The sequence below is a fragment of the Cupressus sempervirens genome, chromosome 1, assembly GCF_028749045.1.
Source record: "Cupressus sempervirens isolate cs-2001-9-10 chromosome 1, ASM2874904v1, whole genome shotgun sequence".
Lineage (NCBI taxonomy): Eukaryota > Viridiplantae > Streptophyta > Pinopsida > Cupressales > Cupressaceae > Cupressus > Cupressus sempervirens.
In genome coordinates, this window is record NC_143118.1 from 552,995,132 (window position 1) to 553,021,256 (window position 26,125).

At 37.3% G+C, this 26,125-nt stretch overlaps 1 protein-coding gene across 3 annotated transcripts in view; it reads right to left on the minus strand.

Moving 5' to 3' along the window:
- The window catches only part of LOC149578640 (NOL1/NOP2/sun family protein), a 193,613-nt gene that overhangs the window by 151,185 nt on the left and 16,303 nt on the right, over positions 1–26,125 (minus strand). For all 3 annotated transcript variants that reach the window (XM_089830592.1, XM_089830599.1, XM_089830602.1), the window contains exon 4: positions 7,034–7,181. In XM_089830592.1, the coding sequence (XP_089686718.1) occupies positions 7,034–7,181 (148 nt within the window). The remainder of the gene's footprint in view (positions 1–7,033; positions 7,182–26,125) is intronic.

The window sequence follows — 26,125 nt, forward strand, 5'->3', positions numbered from 1 at the left end:
CCTTTGTGTGCTTTCTTGGGTCTCTCTCTTTTGTTCCGGTGGCAGGGTTCTAATATCGTGCTCAACCCTAAGTCTCTGCTTGCATGATCATCTCTTATTCCACCTTGCTTCGACCTAGCTCTGTCATGCTTGCATGTTGTTATCGGGTCACATTGACTGCTCATTACTGCTCCAATTTGCTAGTGTGTGGGCTCTCTATTTCATCTAGGGCATACGAGCATTTGTTTGTGCTTGGTCTAATACATACACATAGTCTCCAAGTGGTGGGTCAATCGATTATTGTAATATGACCACAAGTGATAGCTGTTTGCCACAGAATCAACCTCTAACCTACTAGAGGTTATGTGATCGTGTGAATAAGCTGGAGACTAACAACACTTTGCTTAGAGAACAGGTTTGTTGCATTGACAGAAGAAATTTCAAAGCTCAAACAACCTACAAAACTGAACACTTTGCATATCAAACACTTTTCCGATACCTTCATCTCTAAAAGAGCAGGCTTAAAATCCAATTTAGAATCCATTATTGAACAATTGGATGGGCTGGAAAAAATCAAGGAACAACAAACTGAAATGGCCACAATACACTCTTCTCTGATTGCTGAAACTAAACAGAAGGTGAAATCATGGGCCTCTCTCTATATCAACACAGATAAAACTGCACCCTAGCTAAGCTTAGACAAGATTGTCCAAGGCAAGATTGATGATGAGTGCGTGCGATGTGCACATGAGCTCAACTTACGTGTTCATGGTCTCTCACCCTCTTCCGACCCCCTTGTTGCTGGACACTCTTTCCTCTCTGACCAGCTCGGTATCTCCCATATTACTTTAGATAAGTGTTGGTTTGGTTCGAGAGATGCCATTTTCATTAGGTTTTTCTCTTTTTCTGACAGGCTTCGTGCTCTTAGAGTGAAGAGAAAGTTGTTTTCTCTCCCCTCTAAAATTTATCTTGATGAAGATCTCACAAAGGCATAGGTTACAGAGCTAAAACATGCTAGGGGAATTATGGCAGATACTAGGCAGCTGGAAAATAGGTTGTTATTTGAAATCTTAGAGCAGTTGATCGTGATTCGCTTCCTAGTGGTTGGGAAGCAAGGCCGACCTCCAAAACTGCATAACAGTTTCGACAGTAGTCTAACAAGAGGAAGCCCTCCACTCCATCTCTTCTTGTCAATTGTTGGAATGGTAATGGCTCTTTATGGTCATTGCCTAGTCTCTTTCACGATGCCATGGGGTCCGCTGATATTTTGGCTATTACGGAGACTCGCGAGAGTCCCATGCGCCCTCTTCCAAGGTACCTTGGATACCAGTGGTTGTCACTTTGTAGAGAGGAGGTTTGTACTTCTGGTGGGGTCCGTGGGTCCGAAGGTGTTGCTTGTTTGATTAGAGATGATATTTTCAGGTCCACATCAGTGGTTCACTCTTACGCCTTTGCCAGATTCATGTGGGTCTGTATTGGTCGTCGAAATCACCGAGAAAGGGACATATTTCTTGCATTATGTTACTTTCCACCGACCTCTTCTCCATATGCCATTCATGAGGCCAAGGATGGGGATCCATTTGGTGACCTTTAGGAGAGCATCTCATAGTTTGCAGTTTTGGGTGACATCATTATTTTGGGAGACTTCAACGTACGAACCAGGAATCTTCAAACTCCTATACATGACCGTGGCTCTGATTCAATCTACACTTCTGAGATAGATCCGACTAGTATGGAACTTCAACATACCTCAGATGATGCTCTTGGGTCATTCTCTTGCTACAGTTGCCACCTCCTCCAGCTCTATGAGTCTTATGGTTTGGTTTGTTGATTCTGAACGGTCTATCCTTCTTCCCTAGTTCTGACCTCTTCACTTATTGGCCCCATTGTGGCAGTGCGAGTGTTGTGGACTATGTCATCACCTCTTCTTCCTTCATTCCCTCCATTCACAATTTCACAATTTCTCGTCTCCCTTTTGTTGACCATGCTCTTCTTAGCATTGCTATCCGCATTTCACCCCATTTGTCGCCTTCTCCCCAGCCCTCCCGCATCCCGTCTGATACTGCCTACACCCCTACTCACTTCCACTATCCCAAGGGAGATACATGTCCTATGAATCAATGGTTTGATGTTGATTGTAAAGCTTTCCATCGCTCTGTTCGCTTTGCTTTTGAGACTCATTCTCCTGCCTTTACCCACATGCATTTCTCTTATCCCCGTTTTCTTTGCCACAGGAAACATTCTTTTGCCTCTTCTCAGTGCAGATCCCTTTGCTCCACGCTTATTCAAAATCCCCAAAACTTCTGGTGTATGCTTTTCCCTCGATGTCCCCTCTCCCTCGCCCTCCATCCTCGACTTTCACTCTCTAACCTCCCACACCATTACACTTTATGCCATTCCAGGGCAGCCACCTCTTCATTCCACTCCACCTCCTTACTGCATTTGTTCACCCCCTCCGGTATTTATGAGGCCATTAGATCCATGAGATGCAGTAGAGCGGCGAACGAGGAAGGTTTTCAAGCAAAACTTTTCAAACTTGGTGCTTCGATCCTTGGATCCTATCTTCCTACACTCTTTAATAGAGTGGTCTACACTGAGTTTCCTGAGTCCTTGTCGTGACATGTGATTTACCCTATTCATAAGTCTAGGCTTGCTTCCAACCTAGGTAACTATAGGACCATCATGATCGGGCATACATTTGCCAAACTTTATGCCAGTGCTCTGAGCACTATGTTATCTAGAGAGCTTGATAGGAGAGGATGTAGAGCAAAAGGTCAGGACGATTTTTGAGTGACCTATTAGACTATGGATCATATCTTCACACTATGAGCTATTATTGTGAAGGCTAGGCACCGCTCTAAGAAAGTCTACTATTGTTTTGTGGACTGTCGCAAGGCTTTTGATTCTGTTCCTAGGATGGCCTTATTTCAAAGACTTAGCGAGATTGGGATCTTAGATATGTTGTTGACTGCTAGTATGAGACTATATGAGAAGGTGATTGGTAGATTCAGGACTCTAGAGGGCTTTTTTGTTCCAATTCAGAGCACTATTGGGGTGAAGCAAGGTTGCCTTCTTTCTCCCACCCTATTCGGGTTGTATATTGACGAGCTCGAAAATTTCCTTGTGAACACCTCGCAACTTGGTGACAGGTGCTATTTGCATCAAGTTTTGATCTCCATTCTCCTTTTTGCAGATGATGTTGTTCTCTTGGCCTATTCTCTCGACAGTTTACAGAGACTCCTTGATCATTTGGCTTCTTCTTGTGATCAACGTCCACTTATGGTCAATTTGACTAAAGACTCATGTTATGATCTTTAACTGTTTAAAGATCTCTCATCTTCATTTCTTCTTTCAGGGGCAGGAGGTTGAAATTTCTTCTTCTTACATGCATCTTGGGGTGAATTTTTTGGGACCCCACTTCAACTTGAGACTAGCTATTCAATCCAGAGTTAGTAAGGGCATGGGCTCCGAAAGATAGTGCTTCAAACATCATTTTTAGGACATTTCGTCCAAGCTGTCCCTCTTGGACTCCTTGGTTCGACCGACCGTTCTCTATGCCTTAGTGGTTTGGGGACCTCTTCTTGTTTCAAGTTGGGCCTCTATAGAGCGTGTTCAGACGTTGCTTTTACAGTGTATCATTAGATGTCACAAACTCACCCCCTGCAGCATTGTCTTGGCCGAGTTTGGAGTTCATCCTTTCAAACTTGCGGCCATTTTTTACTTGATCTGGTTTCTCCATCGGCTTCAAGGCTATACGGATTCAAATGTCAATCGACACAGATACTCTCATCTGGCATTTTGTTCTTCAGTTGTGGTTATGAGATCCAACACTAGCACTAGATCTCGTTGTTGGTATGCCTAGGCCAACTCTCCGTTGAGTTCGATCGGGATTGAGATTAAACGTCTTCCTACTTACCAGTTCTTGTTGGATGCTCCTACTCACCTCCTTTCCTCACGACGGGAGTTGAATGGGTATGTCAAACAGGATATCTATAGACAATACATTATCGCTACCTGGCATAATCCTCCTAGTGGATCACGTCCGAAGATGGCCTTTTACGCTGAGCATTTTCTTGAGATTTAGAATGGTACTATTGTTCCCCACTTATCTTTATCGGCAATGGAGTCACGCCCTAAAATTCTCTTTAGGTTTCTTCAGAGTTAGCTCCCACCGTTTTCGGGTCCAGACTGATCACCATATGAATAGAGAGGACCGGATTTGTAGACTGTGTGCTTTGGCGGAGGTTGAGACTAAGACTCACTTTATATTTTGCTGCGCTATCTACTATGAGATCAGAGGGAGATTTTGCTGCTTATTCAGAGATTGTTTTTCTCTTTCAGCGTTCTTCAACTATATTGACCAGCGATGTCTTGCACTTTACCTACGGAAGGCCACCTAGCTGTGTAAGCATTCCCTACAATCACTCATACCTTAGGGTCATATCTTAGACCAGCTCATCACCGCCTTTTTCTCCCCCTTGTCTCCACTACGAGGTGCGAAAAGGCCATCCAATATCACTCACTCCAGATCGGTCAAACGTTGCACCAGTCTTTCTAGGCAGTGATACTCCTCTAGCGGTTCTCAACGACAATCTAACACTTTGGATTGTCTACGGTTATACCCTTTTGTGGCTCATTTCTTTGTACCAAGGAAGGATTCTTAGTCCTTACCTTGCTTTTTCTAGTTTCGTGTCTTGATTTGTTTCTTCTCAAACACCATTTGGTGCTCCTGCTTTGGTCCGCTCTTTTGTTTGTATACTCAGTCCCATTAACCCACGTGGTTTTTTTTGTTGGACATTAATATTATTATCTTATCTTATCTTATCTGAATTTCACATTACAATTTAAATGTCGAATTCGTTGGTGAAAATTATTTAATCAACAAGATATTGGTTCCAAACCGGGTAACTTGATTATAAAGATTCAAGAATATGATTTTAAAATCAGGCTTACAAAGTCCATATGTAAGAAAGAATTATGTCAACTTATAACTGAGATGGAGATTAAGAAAACTAAGATTTATCAATTCTATAAATGAATGATACTCAGATATAGCCTATTACTTGAAATTCAAAGATTGTCCAAGTCTTACGAATAAGCAATAAAGATGGGTGTTGAAGTTGAGAGCTTTCAATTATGTACTACGGAAAGATTAGTTGTACAAACAAAGTCTTGATAATACATTCTTGAGGTTTGTGAGCAAAAAATAATAATTGGAGTTATTGGAGGGTTTTAAACTTTAAAGATAAAGCCTGTTCTGGCCCTTTTACGTTACGAAGTAAAACTTTCAAGATATTAAGGGCACAGTATTATTAGCCAACAATGTTTTGTAATGCACATGAGTAGGTGCAAAAATTTCAGGTTTCTCAATAATTAGTTGGAAAACTTAAGGTGCCAGCTATTCCACTCAACCCATTATTATTCTTGAAACCTATTTTCAACAATCGGGGTTAGATTTTATAAGGTCTTTCAACCTGAGCTTGGAAAAAGGACATGTATAAATTCTTATTGCTACAAAATATTTTACAAAGAGGGTTGAGGCTATTCCTACTAAGCAAACTACTTCAAAGGTGCTGTGTGATTTCCTAAAACATAATATTCTTTCACACTTTGCAGTGCCTTGTAAAACTGTGCCAAATAATGCTTACAGTTTTTCTTCCAAAGAAATCTTAAAATTTTGTTTGGAAGATGGAATGACCCTATCATGCTAATCAGATCATCACCTTCAAGGTAACAGGTGAGTTGAATCTTCTAATTAGAAGATACTTGACAATAAGTTGAAAAGTAGTAGACACCAATGAATGCACTTGATTTAATAATTATATGATGCTTTGTGACCAGACAGGATTACTCCCAAGATACCCATTGGCAAGTCACTGTTTAGTATTATGCATGAAGTAGAAAACATATTGCCAATCACTTAGGAGATACCACAATTCCAGCTAGCTATTGCAGTTGAGGATAAAGAATTCAAAGTTCCTATCATGAAAAGGATAATGGACTTAACCAAATTTGAGAAAGATAAAGCAAAAAAGGTTGATAGGATCACTTGTCATTGGGAGTCAGTAAAAGTTATTTTTGATAGACAGGCTCATTAAAGGGTTTCAAAAATGGTGATTTTATTCTACTTTGGATCAAAAGACACAAGTCAAAAGGAATGCACAGAAAATTTGACTTCTTATGGTTAGGATTCCACATTTTGCCAATTTAGTGGAACAATGATTTCTATTAAACTTGGAGGATAAACATTTTTCATTGTCCTAGAGTGGGTGATATCATAAGTACTTCTCGTTCCTTGCCCTATAGGGCAAATGTGCAAATGAGAAGTTTTCCCAGGTTTCATAGAGGATAGCTGAAATAGTTATATTAATCATGCCAAAAATAGACATTGCATTGAGGGATTTCATATCCTATTTCCATCCCATATAGGTTGGTTCTTCCTATATTTATCCATCTTTATGAAAAATTTACTGCCACGAAAATTATAGCAATTTCCTCTCATTATAGAATAAAAAAATAGACAGATGCCATTTAAGATAAGCATAGGAACAAATTCCAGAAACAGAGGCAGGTGGTCAAAGAATGAGAAACTGTGACATAAAATATGCCAACCATTCAATGTGGGAAGAAGGGGCTTGTAAATAGAACACATACAATTGCATAAACAGAAGAATTGAAATTGCTTGCACTTGCAACAACTAAATATGTCTATCTAGGCAGGGAAACTTCACGAGCCCTTCAAAAACTTACCATAACTTATCTCTTTAACTTTGATATATATAGCTCAATAATTTCACATGAAATCGAAAGTTAATACAAAAGATTTTCACAAATGGCTCTTGAGATAGCAGATACAATCTTCTTCAATGACAATGGCAGGCTATTTTGACCCTTCAAAAAACATCTTGATCGGTGAACAAAGAATTCTCCTAACAGAAAGCACCCCAAAAAATAAGCTCAGAAGGCAGAAAAATAAATTACTAAAAATATCCAGCACTTTATTTCATGAATTTGTTTGTGAACAGTTTTGAAATAACATAAGAAAATGTTATACCTCCCTCTTCTCCTTGAAGTATAGTCCCACGTGTAATATTAACTGCCCACCCAACAATAGGATCTTGACATTCTACAGCAACAGAAACTGCCACGGTATCACCCTTCTCAACATGTGCACTACAGGCCAGAATACCAGGAACAAACACCTGTAATAGTGAAAATTTGAGGAACATGGTACTGAACATATTTTAGCAACAAAAACTTAGGATGACTCTCTGAAAATTCTTCTTAAAATATATCAAATAGTTTGCATTGGCACAATCCACTCTGGAAGATGCTACTTGGAGGTTTAAACAAGTTCATGTGGTTACTAAGTGTGAAGATCTCGTTCATTTATAAGTAGGTGCCATACAACCAACAAATATCAACTGCAAATAATAAGCTACAATAACTGTAATGTTTGCTAAAGATTAACATAATACTGCAGAAACTGAGAGTGAAAGCTAACACAAATTATAAATCACAAACAACAAAAATAAAAACTGATTAAGGATATCAATTTTCCACAATCCATACTGTTTCTTGCTGTTGTTTCAGGATTTGATTGTGTTTGTGTTTTTTGGCATCAAAGTCTCAGATCACTCTCTATGATCCATCATTAGGATGTTAAGAGTTATGAAGGAGTAGGTAATTAGATTGTTGCAGACTGAGGAAGACTAAAAGTGGTGGGAGAGAGATGGAGAGGGGAGAGGTTACACACAATACAATGTACCATTCAAATTTCAATATATATTAATTTTTTTAGGATACAATGAGATAAATACATAAAACAAAGTAAAAAGGTATAATATATATAAAATAATTGATATTTAGAAAAAACAACAATGCATTTTATATATATATATATATATATATATATATATAGCCTAGGCCTGAATTTTATTAATTAAATAAATGAAAATTTACAAATAAAACCCAGTTCAGTGCAAGCACTAGTAGGAAAGGATAGGGAAAAGAAAACTGTAGTGCCTCCCGTGTTTGCATTATGTACTTTGTTTTATTTTGATTCGAGAGATACTTGATACTCTTATTATGTTTCATTTGAAATGACTTGAGGGTCGGATGTTATACTTTGATTTTGGTATCATAGATGCTATACTGCTATGCTGTTCAGTTTATCATATTTGCATGTTGATGCCATCTTGAGATGACAGTAGGTCTATGATGATATCTGGTTATCTGGTATTTTGGACATATCTCTGATTATGTTATGTGATGGATTTTATGCTATGGATATTTACTTCATTCTTGCTTCATTATGTTTTATGCGAACGTGAGTGATGTAAATAGATTATATCAGTATAATTGAATAAATGGTTAAATTGGATATTTAAATGCATTTATTGCTTCAGCTATGTTATTATATGCAATTGCACTTGATCGTGTGTTTTAGTGTGCAGGATTTATATCCCTGGCATTGGCACATGGAGTTAGTGATTTAGCTATTCATATTTTACCAATGTCGTCTCTATATGGTCGACGTATCCTTATGTTAATTGTTTAATTAAACCTTTCGGTGATTTGTTAAATTCGGACTCATTTGCATTATGTGGTTAGACTAGTGAACTTGTCTGTGCATTTAGAGTTTCGCATTGTCGCGATAGTTGTTAAGGAAATTTCTGTGATTTTGGGTTTTCGGGCTTTAAATTTTATTGAATTTAATTTCTAGCAGCCTTGCCATAGATGAATTCCTATTACTAGAAATAGCCTGTTTTCATTTGGGTCGATTCAGAGTCTAGCTAGTCCAACTAGCTATTTGCCCTAATCAATTATTCACTCGAAAAGTGAATAAGTATTGAAACAAGAATTTAATTCCTCACTTCTCACTTTTGTAATTTGGAAAATTGAGAGCTTTTTCTGAAGGATTGGTTTTTTGTTCATTGTGGAAGCTATGGGTGTGGGACCTTCGCGAGGATGGACTCATTGGATCCAGCTCGAGGAGACCTTACTTTGCCGTCATTTTCGGTTATATCTGTGGATTAGTTATTTCACCTGGCTGTTTTCTGTTTTAGCCCTTTTGGCTATCAAGTAGGTCTCTCCCGTTTTCTTGTTTCAGCTCAGTTTCTACTTTTGTTTTTGGTAGCTATTTGTTTGGAGGCTAAGAACTAGTGTTCCCCTTCGTTTTTGTTTGTTGGTTCTGCTTGGTTGGTCGGGTATGAATATTTTCCCAGTTTTTTGGATGAGAGTTTGGGGTTTTGCACCGTTATGCTAGCCGTTTTTGCATACGGTGTGATGGAACTCTAAAATTCTGGCAAATTTTAGAGTCCCAAACACCATGTCAAGAAAATAATGAAGGTGGTCAAAGGATTGTGTTTAATAGAAATAAATAACAATCATATAATCAGGTGATAGAGATGATATTGAACATCAACATCTATATGCAACAACACATATTTTGGCAAAATTACCTTGGCAGTATTAATTTTGAAGTCTGATGAAGAAACAAACTAATACAAAGACTGTGACAGACATATATCTCTGCCATGAATAAAACTCTGAAGGAGACACTATAGAAGATTCAGAAATGATGAAGTAGAGACTGTTTGTTGCAGTAACAGAATCATATTAAATGGAGTATATGTTTCCTAAGCTGTGGAAGATAAAGCTTGTTAAATTGGGGAAGTCAAACACAAATTACTAACAGTCTCAAATTTACTCCAGCGCTAGAACAATAGCACAAATATAGCCCTGAAAGTAACATAAATCCAAGAGTAGCTTTCTCAGGCATGCCTGAAATGACTACAAAACTGCAAGAACAATATAATCATCGTTTCCTTTCCACAGAATTATTTCATTTGAATTTTCTTGTATTCTTCAGCTTCAACTCAATACAAACTCCCATTGATGAGTCTTCACAGTCTATGCTGAGGATGAGAATAGGATCAGACTTAACAGTCATTTCTTCCTAAACAAATTATAACCATCCTCTTTGTTCAAAGCCTTATATTCTTCCCTAGATGGTCATTGGCAGCACATTGTGGTGATACGGCTCCATGGCAACATATTCAGAAGTTGTGACCCCCGCACCCAACTTTTCAAACAAATCGCTTGGATCTTTCAAAGGCAGTGGTCCCTGAGTATGATTGAGCAGATTGGTGAAGCCACAAATCTAAGGACGATGCCCAACTTGGTCTCCCGATGTGATAGCAATCATCTACAAGTGTAAACAATTTGTTGTAGGTCAAAGAAGAAATCTAAAGGATCCATTCACGTGTGTAGAAAAGTCTAAGAAATCCGCAAGGCAAGATGAAGCATGTGTAAAAGACAACATGACTCATATAAGCGTCAAACCTTGGTCGTATTTGCATAATTGCAAATGTCCGATGGTTTGAAGGAATTAATTTGGGCAAAAGTTTTATTACAAAGCCTTGCCCGATTATTTTATTAAAATCATTGTTTTAAAAAAAAATTTGTAACTTGCAATAGTCACTCCGACTAATTGTTTTGAAAAGATGTGTCTTCCGACATAGACTTTTTATCTTTTTGGTCACTTATAAATATAAGTTCCTCAGTGGATTTTAAAAAGGAGATATAAAAAAAACACATTTGAACAAAGTCATTTATAAGGAGAGCATTTTATATTAATTGTATGAAGGAAGAAGTTTCTTATGACTTTATAATGAAATTTCATTATTTTATTATTATAAAATTATTTTATTTTAATAATAAAATAAAAATGTTCTTTGTTTATCATTAATGGCATGGAGATTTAAACTACAGGCGAATCGTCCTTCGTAGTTATATTTTAGAATTTTGTATATGATTTTGGTATCAGATAAGTGGACATGGTCAGTTAGCATTTTAAATTTGATCATCATAGGTGTTGTGAAATATTAAATTGTTTCCGTACCTCTGTCTGGTTTGTCTCCTTCTCAGCAGAGTTAAAATTCAATTTGGACTAATTTAAGATTGCATTATAATTGGTCTGTCACATCTGGACTATTAAAATTATTGGCAATATAAGTGCATTGAACATTATGAAGTTGTACATGAAAGTTCACCGAAGTTGACTCTATCGCCCGGATTAACAAAGCACTGGTCTTTTGTTATTAAAGTTAGAAAATTTAAAATATCCTTCTTACAAAAAATCAAATTCATTATTATTAAAATTTTATCCAAATACTCAGCATCCAGTTTTCTGATCGAGTTCAAGGACCTTGCCAGCCGAGGAACTTGCAAAGTTTAAATTCGCTATATAAAACCCTTGAATTGAGTAGTCAATGTTCAAGGTGAAGGTCTACCCGCCTAGGTGTCGCGGAGCCCGAAGTGCAGGGGAATCTAAGCGAAGTGCAAGGGAATCTAAGCGATTTCCGTTCATTGGCCAAAATTTGATTGAGAGATCCTACCGGAGAAGTGGCAGGCTCTTGGATTTCCAATCTGCGGTTTTGGTAACCAACACGGTGTCTAAACCCAAATGTTATTGGATTTTTGAGGCTTTGTGCCCAAAGGCCAAATGGGTTTTTATTTTAAAATTTTCTAGTTTTTGGGGTTTTTACATCGTTTTGTGTGCCACCCTATTTTCTTGGGTTTTCTTGGCATGATGTTGGTCGTGGACCTGAATCATCCATTTGGATGTCAATCAGACCATTGCTGCACTTTTATGTTGCATTGGGATGCATGCTGCATACGTCCTCCGGAGCTTGTTTTCGGTTGAGTGATATTTTGCTTGTGTTCTCATCCAACCCTTGTTTTATGATCTTCGTAATAGTGGTGCGCCGCACACGAGCATTTGCACGTACATTTGTTGGGTGACTTGTGAGGCCCAAACTCTCGATTGTATTTCGGTGGAGTTATGTTCATTGGAGTTGGGTTGGAAACTTGCATTGCCTTTGGGCACTCATCGTGTGATGAGCATGGGTATGTAGGGTAGGCGTGTGGAGTGGCTTCTCTTGTGTACCCCAGCCCGGAAGAGGTCGACAAGGTAACGTGAAGAGGTTCTAACAAGTGATAACTAAATAAATAAATGGGTATTAATACTTTATGAAAGGCAAGATCTTAGAACACCTGGCCTCCCAAGGGAGTTGCTCGAAGATGTGTGTCTAGCCTCCTGAGGGAGTTGATCGAAGGCACAATATTTGGCCTCCTGCGGGAGTTCACGAAGATACATTCCGACTCTGGCCTCTTGAGGGAGTTGATTAAAGGCTTGAAGTACTTGCACTACCTGATGGCAAGTAGTGATACTCCACTAAGTCCTTGCATAGTCGACCCATAGAGTGTCTGACTAGGACCTGTTGTATTTGCATTGTCTCATGATCTTGGTTTCAATCCTCTTTATTGTCTAGCGTGAGTGATAGCCACGGACGTGTGTTTTATGTGTGTTTGTGGTTGGATCATTATCTCCATCAGCACAGCAAGAGTGGACCTACGGATTTCACGTGGTTGGGAGGCATAGCTAACCATACCACTACTAGGGACTAGTGTACAGAGACGGTCTATTGTCCCAGTGCGATCGTTGTTGGATGTTTTCACTTGGTACTTCAGGTTCCGGAGTATGCTTTCTTGTGATTTATGCTTTCATTGGAATGCTTGTATATCATGTTTAATTGATGTTAGTATTGACGCATTTCCTTATTATGATGTTTAGCATACGATTTGATGATGTTATCTGCTTGGTTGGAGTATCTATTGCTTTTGGTTTAGCATGTTAGATTTCTTGTTCTTATGATGTTATTAGGCTTTAGTAGTAACATCCTTGTAAGACAGCTCTGACTATCTAGTTGGCAGTTTGGGATGTTATGCACAGGGGATGGCTAGGACCTTCGAGGTCTCATGATGCTATTATGCTTGGGAGGAACCATGTACTTAATTTGGTTGTTTCAGGTCATTGCGATATTGCTTATGTACACTACAATGTTACTTTCAGTACGTTCTTTTACTACTTTGTTTTAGATGGTTGTTGTAGTATCCGTCGTACAGTTCAGCGTTAAAGTGTTTATGCCTCGATTGGTGGATCTGGTACTCCCTGGTGTGGAGGAAATTCATTCTTAGCTTTTTAACTTTTTGTTTCTGACATGCTATTTTGGATCCTCGCGCAAAATTTCACTTTCTCACGCGAAAGTACAAAAGTTCGCGTGGTGTGTTGGGTTTTATCGCGCAGCTCTTGGCACTTCCTCACGCGAAAACCTCACACCAATTTTAGGTGTTTTGCCTACTAAGCCAAGTACTTCCTCGCACTATTTGGTCCATTTCCTCGCACGAAAGGCAGTTTCTCACGTGTCGTGTTGTACTTCCTCACGCGAGAATTTTGTCTGCTATGGTCCTCGCACGAGAAACAGGAGGCATCTAGGGTTGGCTGAGGAAAGTTAGCAAGTTGGTTTTGGACACCTTGTTGGATTTAACACCTTTCCAATTCAAAACAGTCTTTCTATTGGGTTTAAAATATATCGTTTAAGTTGTACTTAAGATATATTTTAATATATGCGACAATTTGTTTGAGATAGGTTTCAAACCTCTCAGAGTTAAGATAAAGAATCTAGGAAATTTCAGGGCTTCAGGATTTCAGACTTAGCCAAATTTCAAGATTCTGCATTTATCTTCCAACATGGTGTTTAGTTGATGACTGGTTGTAACTTCGAGCCCTAATCGTATGTGGTTGTTGTTGGTCTCTATTTGTATTTCTTGATTATGCTATGGTTAGTTGGAAATGGACTTGTATGTTTAACCATGCTAGGAACTTGTTCTTTGGGTTTAAAAAGAATATCTTGTTTGGGATTGTTAGTTTCGTATTCCCTCTTTAAATTCATAGATGTTATCCAAAGCTCATTTGGGTAGTCTCATGGTTTGTGTTATTGTTGGTGCTTGGTGATCTTTGGGAGTGTTTGTAAGACTTCCACTGGTGTAGGTGAACATGTGATCTTAGACGTGCTCCCTATTCTTATTACTTGTTTTAGATGTCTCACTCTTGCACTGGGTTACTTCATGTTGTTGTTAAGTAACTTATCTTTAAAAAAAATTATTTAGTGCATGTTTTATCCTTGTTCCAAGGATCTTTGAGCAGGGCATTACAAAAATATTCGGTCTAGCTCAAGACTTATTCAGTCTAGAAAACAGATTACAAGAAATTAACCCGTGCTAGACCCAATGACAAAAATAATAATCTTTCGACTATTAGTACATGTCCAGATGCATAACTTGAGAAAATTACATTTAATTGATAATCTATTGATTATCTTTGCATAATATATTAAGCAATTACATTATTGAGAGGTTCTATGAGCCACTAATGATTATCTCTAAATCTTAAGGAACTATCCCTCAACTTCCCATCTGATCCTGTAAGCCAAGTAGATCACTAAGAACTGCATGCATAACACTTAGCTACCAAAACATGGGTTAGTGATAATGACAAGGGCAGCAATAGGATCTGCAGGTACAAACAAGGCAAAGACAACAAGCTGGGACCACATATAGATTGAGCACAGGAAAGGAGACAGATCGGGCCCACTATTATTTTACCAACATCGAGATTTCTAGGTTGGATTCTATAAACTCTCCTTTGTTCTCCAATTTTTGTTCTTATTGTATTTGTTTATGAATAGTTTGGAACCCAAAAACTGCATTCACCTTTTCACTTACAACAAAACAAGAATCATAGCTAAATACACAGGGAACACAAACACACGAAGATTCTACACTCGGGTTAACAATGCAAAATATGATGAGACTAAGAATAGGAGGCCCTACACTGAAAATTCAGGATCATGACAGGCAACAATATGGAAACCTAAACTAGTGTTTGAACAATCTCAGGATGACACAGTGGTCGCTATGCAGTCCTCAAATGTGATCACATCCAAGGGCTATCACAGATCGTCAATACATCTCGCTAGAAACACAACAAGAAGAGCATCACAAGGTGAACACCAAATTCATTTTTGTCAATGAAAAGCAATACCTAGGAATACTTAAATGGAGACAAATCTAAAAGAAGAAAAGACAACTGCAGAAGAGGAAACTTATCATGATTTTACCAAGGACAGCTAAAAACCTCTTAGTAACCGATACAAAGAAACAAGCAAACGATGTTTCTCCAGTACAAAAGAAAACTCAAGAAACTATGACAGGGATGCCTATAATAAAGGATGGGGCAGACAAAGGAACTTTTGAGGGGGGATTTCTACAAGAACCTTACAGCCCCTCCTCTCCTTTGCTTTGGTTTTCAAAAATGTATGTGAATGACCTTGTGGACATGAAAAGAAGGATAGAGGACTTGGAGGAGAAAGGACAGTAGGATAGAGAAAGGTTACAAGAGGTCACAATAACCAGTTGGGAACTTGAAGAGAAAACAAATGGTTGAAAAAACAGGTCTTGAATCTACAAGACGACATTGAGAGAGGGCAGCAAGAAATAATCACTATCAAACAAGCTTTGAACGAAGGGAATGTGGCAGTAGAAAATAACTTTAGAAAATAACTTGGAAAAAATAAATAAATTAGACACCACAACAAAAATGGAGGAAGTTCAAGCAACATTAACAAGCATGGTACTAAGAGAAAGAGTAAATAAAAGGAGCCAAATCATGGGCACAAGTGGTCAATGTACCGTCCATGGAACAAAAGGAAGTCATTCAAAAACAAATCAAGAAACAAATCAGAGATGAGAAGGAAATACAAGAAAAAGTTGTAAACATCATTATCAAGGGCTTAAAAGACTAGGAAATGTGAGAAAATAGAGATTTTGACACATGACTTTCTTAGAGACAAACTAAAATGGACGGGTTAAATCCGGCAAGCAAATAGAATTGGGAGAAGTATGGGAATGGAGAAAAATAGGCATGTGAGAGTTACTTTCAGCAACATAGAAGATAAGAGCGCAATCTTGAAGAACAGGGGGCTACTCAAAGACACCCAAATATACCTAGACGAGGATTTAACCATTAACCAGCAAGAGGAAAGGAGGAAGGAGTAGGAGAAAGTAAAATCAGCAAGGGCTGCCGGCAAATGGGCTTGGATGAAAAACGGTAAAGCACAGTTTGCCAACAAATCAGTGAATCAGAAATAGGAACTTAGGGCCCCACGAGAGTATCTAAGCATGGTGAGTTGGAATTATAGAGGATATCCATGGAGAAGAGGACCGGGGTTGGGGCCCATAGCCGAGGGGCAAGACATTATTTGTCTCATAGAAACACACGAACATGAGGGGTGTAGGATTCCAGATTTCGAAGGGTACAATAAAGTCTCCTTGTGGAATGAAGAAACAAAGATAGGTAAAGGACATGGAGGGATTGCTATCTTGATAAAAGATACATGGAACAAAAACATAAAATTGGAGAAAGAGGACTCAAATAAACAATATATATGGCTGAAGATTGAGGATGATGAGGAGATCACATGACTAACAGCATGCTATTTCGCACCAAAAAGCTCTAAATTCTACAAAAAGAGGCATCTAGACAATGAAGATCCTTCTGTAGCTCTAAAGAAAGAAGTGCTTTCCTTTAATCAAATTGGTAACACAATCCTTATAGGAGATTTTAATGCTAGGACAGCGAGTAACCAGGCTATTCAGCTGGGCAACGATCTAATAGAGGATAGTAATCCCTTGTGGCTAAAAGAAGATGATGACAATATCAACAAACGGACTTCTCAGGATGAAAAAGGTAGTGTATCTCACTTTGGGGCTGAACTCTTCGGGCTATGCAGCCTCCACGGGTTAGTTGTGTGTAATGGTATGAAGATGTGGCCTAAATCAAACTAATTTACTTGTAAAACGTATAACGAACAAAGTGTGGTAGACTATATGATATATTCACAATCAATCATCATCAAAGTAGTTGATTTCAGAATTAAACAATGTCCTATAGAGCTAAATTCAGACCATATGTCTCTTTGTATTAAATACAATATGAAGGTCAAAAGATTGAAAAGTGATCAGGTCCTAGATGAAAGCATAAAAGACAATAAAGAGGGCAAGATTCTTATAAACAATGAAAATAAAAAAATATTTTGCACCGCTCTTGAAAAGCAGATCCAAATGCATTATGACATCACGAATACCAAGGAAAACAATGATTAAAAAAGTCATATCAGCAGCAGCTCGCTAATCCCATTAATTCAAGAAGCACTAAAGGGTTGTAAGAGAACAAAGACAAAGAAGAGCATCTCAAACACCTTTTCAGCTAACCCATGGTATGATGAAGAATGCAAGGCCGCAAAAAGAAAATTCAAAGGGAGAAAGGAAAACAAAACAATCATAAGAGAATACAAACAGCTGATCAAATCCAAAAAAGAAGAATATGTGATTAATCAGAGAAATGAGCTAATCATGTTAGGAAAGCACAATCCTAAAGATTTTTGGAAGAAGTTACAACAAGCTAGGAAACAGGTTAAAAATAAAATCACGGATTCTCAATGGTTAGAGTATGCAAAATCTCTTTATGAGAGACCGGAGGATGAAGCTTCACTCCCCACAACCAACAATTCAGATGAACTATTCTCTAATGAAGACATTACTCTAGGGATAAGGAGATTATTGAGTGGAAAAGTTCAAGATATAGATGGGCTGCAAGCTGAATTTCTAAAGTGGAGGACAGATTTGTTGACTCCACACATCAGGGACATTTTTAATATGGTCATGCAAGGCTGCTTTCCCATGGAATGGACCACCAATGTTGTCATTCCTCTCCATAAGAGCGGGAATGTCAACAACCCTTCCAACTACCACACCATCATGGTGAACCCCCTATTAAGAAAACTCTACAATAGTATGGTAGAGCAAGGAATCAGCGGATGGGCAGAAAAAGAAGGGAAAAGAGCTATGGGACAGGTGGGTTTCAGACCAAAACATTCCACTATTGATCACTGCATTACCCTAAGGTTCCTCATCGAAAAAGCATGGGATAAACAGGGGGAAGAGGCTTTTTGCTGCTTTTTGACTTTAAGAAAGCTTTCAACACCGTCCCTAGGGATAAGTTATGGAATAGGATGGAAGAATTGGAGGTCCCAATAGAGTATAGAGCTATTGTTTATAAACTTCACGAACAGGTTAAAGCGAAAAACAGAACCAAAGTGGGCATGTCGGAATGTTTTGGTAGTGACATAAGGGTCAAACAAGGGTGCCTGCTATCTCCTACCTTGTTTGGCCTCTATATTGACAAGTTAGAGGAATGGATAAACAAAGCCAATGGAGAGGGAATTCAGCTAGCTGAATATATGATCAGATTGCTTTTGTATGTTGATGACCTCACTCTCATTGCTAAAACAGCACAAGGGCTCAGGGAACATTTGAAGAACTTAGAAATCTTTTGCACGGAAGTAGGGATGGAGGTCAACACTTCTAAGACCAAGGTTATGGTCTTTTCCTTGAGGAAGAGAAAACAACAATGCACTTTCATATTTAATGACAAAGCATTAGAAATTGTAGAAGAATACAAGTATTTGGGGATAGATTTCCATTACCGGCTCAGTTGGGAAACATACAAATCAAAAAGGATACAGGGAGGATGGAAGGCTTCTTATCTTCTTCAAAATAGGTGCAGGACAGTAGAGTTATGGGATTGGAAGACTAAGAAAACCCTCTTTAGGTTGCTAGTGATACCAGTTATTTTATACGGCAGCAAGATATGGGGGAGCAGCATATCAAACCATAAATGGCGACAAATTGAAAGAATTCAAAAACACATCACAACTAATTTCAAAATCAAATCCACAGTTCCATAAGAGATTAGTTTAGCAGAGGCGGGCATGTTCCCAGTGGAGGCCTCGGCAATTGTTAGATTGTTGAGCTATCTAAAAAAGGTGAGTAAAATGGATGCACAAAGCTGGCTTGGTAGGGTGGTTGACGGAAAACTGGCTTGTCGGAAGAAGACATGGAAGAAACAAAATGATTAATGGTTCAACAAGTGGAACATTGTCTACCAAGAGTGCCCAAAAAACAATTCTAAAATTTAAAAAAATGGGTGGCAGGAAAAATCAGATCTGTCGTGTGGGCAAACCAATTAGGTAGAAAAAAAGCCTATTATGTCAAAGAATTTAATCCCACATGCAAACATGACGACAAAGAATATTTAGGAACCGAGATCAAATGAAAGGCAAAAATCCTAATCACTGAATTGAGATCTGGTTCCCATTGTTTGAGATGTGAAACTGGTAGATGGAAGGTCCCTAAGGACAAGTGGGAAGACAGAATTTGTAGATTTTGCAATGAGGGTGTGGTGGAAACAAAGTGGCACTATCTGAAGGATTGTACAGCATACGAAGACATTCGCAGCCAACACAAAGAAACATTAAAAGTGAACAACATAAAAGACCTTTTCGAAGGACCAAGACTCCTCAAGGGGGCTATTTTACTTATGCAGATTCACAACAAAAGAGACAAGCTGGAGAAATCACATCAGACTAACTAGGAGTTTTTGTGGGTCCCTTAGGCTTATGGCCTCGTGGACATCATTAAAAATCTTGCATGGACGTCATTAAAAATCTTTCATTCATTCATTCATTCATCTAGTTGAAGGACAATCTATACTGACAAAGGAAACCAAACCATAATACCGAAATGTGCAAGGTAAGCAACTACACCAACTTCAATAGCTTTCATACCGGAGATAGGAAAAGGAAGAAAAAGGAATGGCCAAAGGAAGAATGCCACTGAACCAAATCTGGGTGAGTTCTGAGAGCTTAGAAACACGTTGAACATTAAGGAGTCCCTTAATAGGACACCTTATAAACAAAGTGTAATGATCTTGGCTATTAAAGTCTAGAAATCCACAATTTCCAGGGCCGCCATAGAAAATGTTCCTTCCTTATTATGCTTTCATAGAAAATAACTTCATGTAAATTATAGGATTATATTAGAAAAGTTTTGGGAAGGAATTTTCTTATCTAAACTAGTTTCAAAAGCATAAAGAACCCTCTTGGCCCAGAACCTCACAGACATTAGTAGATCTTAATAGAATCATTGAAATAGAACAAACCCTTATCTTAAAGAAATTTTGTCCATAAGATAGAGGAATATCCGAAAGACCAAAGATATCCTCTCGGCTATCCCTTCTCTAAGAATAGAAGAAGAGCATTATGTAATAGAGTTATTACGACTAGCCTTTTTCTGAAAAAATCAGAGCCCAGGACATTTAAGCTTTACACCAATGAGCTTGAAGGCTTGTTGCTGACATAAACTTTTCAAATCTTAGAAAGATAAAGAATTCTTGAGGCCTAAGTCACAAGGTTCGAATTCGAGTTCGAGTTCGGCAACTATGAAATTCAGATGAAATTCGACAAGGAAATTTTTATAAAAAAAATTCGATATGAAATTCGCCTTATATTAAAAAATATATAAATATGTATAATAGTATATTCAATAATTAATTTTTATTTTCTTTTGACTCCTAAAAAAAGAATTAATACTAATTTTTACTTTATAAAACATTAAACTTTAAAACAAAATAAAATCTCTAACTATATTAATTAAAACGTAAAATAGATATACATTAATTTTTTATTTAACTTAACAAAATAAAATGAAAAATAATAAAAGTAATCAAATTTAAAATTCACTAACATATTAATGTAATAATAAATAAATTACCTAGTAAACATTAATATTATATGTGAGCAATGTTTCTGGATTAGATTGTGTGAGTTTTTTTAGCATCAACGTTTCGGATCATACTACATGATCCATCATCAGGACAAGAGAACATTCCATATTCTGATGTTCTCTTGTCCTGATGATGGATCATGTAGTATGATCCGAAACGTTGATGCTAAAAAAACTCACACAATCTAATCCAGAAACATTGCTCACATACTAATGGATTGTGGAAATCTGATTACGTTAATTAATATTATAATTAAAATTAATAAACATAAATAAACTTATATCTTCTTAATAGTAATTAGTAAATAAAAATGACATAAATTTAAATCTATCTCAACCATCTAAAAATATGTACCAAAACCTTAAAAACAAACAATATATTAAATTGAAATATTTGGACGCCATCGTTGGTTTGTTCGTCGCAGGCCATAGAAAAGCTTGATAGGGTGGGAGATGAGGAATGCCTTTCCGAGGATCATTTTCTGCAAATTTGGTTGCAAAAGAGATTGTTTGCAATGCTAGACGAAAATCCCAAAGAAAGCGGAGAAAAATTGCACAGAACAAACAAGTAACAGATGTGTTTCGTTGCAGACTTCGTTTGCCCTGGCCCCTAACTATCTTTTGAAACACTCTTCGATTGGCTAAAGCTATTCCACTTCCACTAAACTGAGGCCATGATTTAAGAGAACCAGATTTATTTTTTCTACAATACAAATTCAATCCAAACTTTTACGAATTTTTGAATATTTTTTTTAAGGTTCGCCGAATTCCGAATCTGAAGCCGAAAATTCGGCGAACCTTGTGACATAGCTTGAGGCAATATAATATTCACCATAAAAATCAATAAGATTACTAAAGTTAACACTAAGATTCATCCATTACCATAGGCTAATTATTCCAAGCTTGCATCTTACAGACATCAAGAAATAACTAGCTCAAAATCATGCAAGGAAAGAAAGGAAATAACTTTCTCAAAGCAAAATGAAAACTAAAGAGGCAAGATAAACCAATAGAAGGTAGGTAGGTATTCATGACAGCCTCCTCCTAATAAAGACTGAGCCTTGCAAAACAGGATTAATCCTCATTTGATTAAGAGTGATACCAATTAACTCGTTTTATCATAGACCAAATATCAATAAGAACCATATTTGGATAAACCCTTACCTACTGGTTACCAAAATTATCCAAATGCTTACAAAGCAAAAGATCCCATAACCTAGGATACAATCATATATATTTCTTAAAATACCAAAAAAATTTAAGTCGAAGTTTCCGAGTCAAGAAAGAGTTCCAAGTCCTTACCATTAACATACGGTATTAAAAGTTAAACAAAGTTTAATTACATAATATGTTATGAAAAAAGAAACACTCCAATTAGCCTGAGAGGCTAACGGATTCGTTGAGGTCTACAACAGCCATAGCATAAGTTGCGTTCTGGTCTACTCCTTTTGCTTACAAGTAGATTTCCAACAGTTTGTCTTTTATAGGGTTATATACATCAAAGATAATCATCTGGAAGCGCAAGTTTTGATCCAAGATGACCTGTTGAGCCCAAAAGCCTTCAAGGTCTTATGAAAACAGAATGGGATATGCAGGAACTATCTGGTTTCTAAGCATAAGAACACCATAGTTAGAGGCTCGAGGAATAGTTAGGTCTTCCCTAATATTAAGCAAAATGATGTCCAAGTCTAATAAGACTTCCTCAATGAAAAGCTCCTGGCATAGCTTAGCAACATCAACCCTATTGTTGAAAATATGCATAGCTACTGCAATCAACATTGCAGTAATATCTGGGTTAGCTCAGAACCAATCTTTACAACGAAAAAACTAATCCCCTAAGCTTTTCAGAACAGCTCTCCAAATAAACTCATTATGGACATCAACAACTTGTCAAATCCTATCCAGATTAATTTCCTTATCAAAGGCATTTGCCGGTTTGGGCTACAAAGCTTTATAGAAGTCTCCATAATTGACTCAGAGAAAATAAGGAAAATCAAAAATAAAGGGATGGGACAGCCTAAACCCCTGGCAACTACTATAAATGCTTAAGAAAAGGGGCCAGCTGTAAAAAGTCACCATAACTTGAAGACGGAGAAAAATGCAAGGAATAATCATATGATGGCCTCAAGAAATGGTAGATCATAGGGAAAACACGAGTGATAAAATGAGTACAAAGAAAACCCATCTCAAAACATAAAAAGCAAATCTTTATAAATCCATCCTTAATGATTAATGTCAGAAAAGTAGGGAGGTTCTGGCAACATCATTATAAACCATAAGCAAAATAATGGACATGGAGTGCTTAACCTAATTAGGGGAGCTTAGAAAAACCCATCAGCCCCTTTATTGGACAATTCATCCGCTCTATGGTTACCTTCCCTATAAATATGGTTAATCATAGATTTTTTAAACTTCTTTAAGATAGAAATAGCTCTTGCTAGAAAAGAGTCAAGTTTCCAATCAGGCATAGCCCCTTCTCGGAGGGCATTTATTATAATGGTGAAATCTGCTTCAATTTCCACACATTCAACACCTATCTTACTTAGATCAAAGGAGAAGACCTTCAATTAAAGCTAATAGTTCTACTTCATTATTAGACGTTGTCCCTTTAAGTTTAGCTAAGAAGGCCACTTCATAGCCATGACAGTCATGAATGTAGGAGCCAATACCTGCAATACTTGGGTTTCCTCGCAAAGCCCCATCAAAATTCAATTTATACCAGCCTATTTTGGGAGGTTCCCAAATGCATTTCTTCCTTTGATCTATCTTAACATTACCCTGACCCCTGAAAGGCAAAATTTTTAATCCTACCCATCTTGGTCTCATTTTCTCATCCCAAGAGGTCATTTTAAGATCACCACCAGTATGAGAAATTTTGCTATTGAGATTCTCAATAATCACAACTTCTATTTCAATAATTAGTTGATCACTAGAAAGCTTATTGGCGGACAGAGCAGTAATCCACAAGCATTTAAAGAGACAGTTTGATATAAGAGGCCAAGCTAGAAACATACTTTTGATAGATTCAGAAAAGGGTATTTTTTAACCCAACCTTTCTAACGGCCATGACCAACCTTGAAAGAAATAATCACAATTAAGCAATATGTGGTCAATCAATTCTACATCTTTTTCACAAAGAGGGCAGATATTGGGCCCTTCAAAACCTATTCTCTTAAGTCTGTCAAATCTTAAGATTTCATTTTGAAGAGCAAGCCAAGAAAAGCTTTCAGCTTTAGAAATACATAATTTATCCCAACACATTGATAGTGGAAGATCTACCTTAGGTCTTAACTTTTGATTGTTAAGTATATTAGCTTCATGGTAATTGAAGCAATGAAGCAATATATATCTTATGCTCTCTCTCTCTCTCTCTCTCTCTCTCTCTCTCTCTCTCTCTCTATATATATATATATATAAGGGATATATGTTGGCAGTCCCTAGTAGAGGAAGACAGAACTTACAGAGTGCAAAAAGAATACTTTTTTCCCATAAAATCAGGCTTGGAACACCTACGCATGAAGCTCAGAGTTGTAAGGACAGAAAGCATTCAAAAGTTCCCTTCTGGACTACACTAGGTAAGCTCAGGATTCAAACTGACAAGACATGACATGGTTGAAGAAAGATAAGTTGGAGGAAGCAAAAATGGGAGTGCTCGGCCCCAAAACAAATCATAGAAAAGAAGGCAGTGACAATGACAGAAGAAAGGGAAATCCATTTCAATAGATCAGGTCTGGTCAAGACAAGCATTGATAATCATAACATAGTCAAGAAAGCTGGAGTGGAACAGAAAAGTTTGCTTTAACAAAAGTCATTTTTAAAGAGACAAGCAGGATTTGATCAGTAATCCAGAGGAACATGAAACATACGATCTAGAGAGGAAGTAAGTGGGCGTTTATCAAAAATATAATATAACTTTCAATGTATATGTGAAGGAAAAGCATGAAAAGGATATAACAGATTCCTGAATAAGAGGATATGGAAAATTAGTGAAGGTAACAACAGATTTATGAATTTATAGTATCTAAAGCAGACTTGGAAAAGATCTAGAACAGATTTAAAAATTTATAACATCATTCAAAATAGACTTATGAGTAGAATATGTGCAGATTTAAAGAAGAAAAGCAAATAAAAGGGTTTGGATCAAATAGGTGAAGAATTGTTATTTTTATTATTACCATAGAATTTGAAAGGTCACTTGAACAATGAAGATCAAAATATGGAAGCATACATTTCTAATAAATATATCTAGAATAGCTTCATAACCAATTGCATACTTACAAAAACTTCAATTAGACAAAATAGAGAAGTTGCAAAGCCTTAATAGGCAAACATATACAAGGCAATAGCACAATCTTAGAGAATATATAAGGAACGATATATACTACTAGAACGATAGTCAACCTAATTGTATAAGGCATTTGGATATAATGATAATCATTGCAAACCAAAGATCATTTCCATCAATTGTTACCATTATATTAATAATAAGTGAGTTGTTAGTTGCAATAAGCATTTTGTTACTATCCAAATTCTTTTCAAGTATTAGATTTAGTCTCTTGTCATAAAAGTTGTAAGAAAAACTAGTCCCATACTTGAAAGATCTATGAAGAAAATATACTATGTTACCAAACTCTTCCCTGGCAACCCCAAAGTCTGGTCCGGATCTTGCAAAAGTCTGGTCCTTATCATATTCTTGCAAAAATTAAAAGTCTGCCCAAATACTATCAGATGAACCCCGCACGAATTTTGCCATTCCTATGGCGAATTTGCAAATCTGAGGCAGGACCCAAGCCGAATTTGGCCAAAAATGTACTAATTTGACCTTTTTAAAGCTTTTTTGGGTTTATTTTAGTCAATCCAACCCTCCAACCCTAAAATAGATCACTAAAAAGGCCAAATTAGTAAAACATGTCATTTGGACTGAAACATTAATATATATGGTGGTGTATTTTGCTATGTTGCTTTGCTATTAGCATTAGTGGTGTATGAACTTATTTGCTGCTGCATACATACACACACACACAAATGCACACATATATTTTTAAAAAACATGTTTTTGTACAGACAAACCCACCCATCCCTAAAAAAATTGAAAGAATTTTGAACACAAATCCAAACTGACAACTTTAAAAATATGTGACCGCCCCTCATGATTCTTGACTGGTCGAGCATGTGAGTGTGATAAGTGCTATTGCACGCTGTGAATGAAGAACAGACGGGATTACAGTTCATGATGAAGCTTTCTTGAAAAATCTGAGATGTGATTTATACTCTATTTCAGATTCACAAGAAAAGAATGAATGTTATGATATGAAGGTTTCAGAGTGATAGGCATCTAAGGATTTTCAGGCAAAAGTTTATATTTTGTGTGTGATTTCTTGATTACTTTGGGATTGAAGAGACTGGGTTAAACAAGAAAAAGATTGCTGTGGTGTTGTTGTCTTCAGTTTCAGTAATTGTTGATTTTTGCATTTGAAGTTGGTGCCTTGTCTGGCTGGAGTTGGTGCTTCAGTTGTGTTCAATTTTTTTGTTGCCGCGAGATAAATCCTTCTCCCCT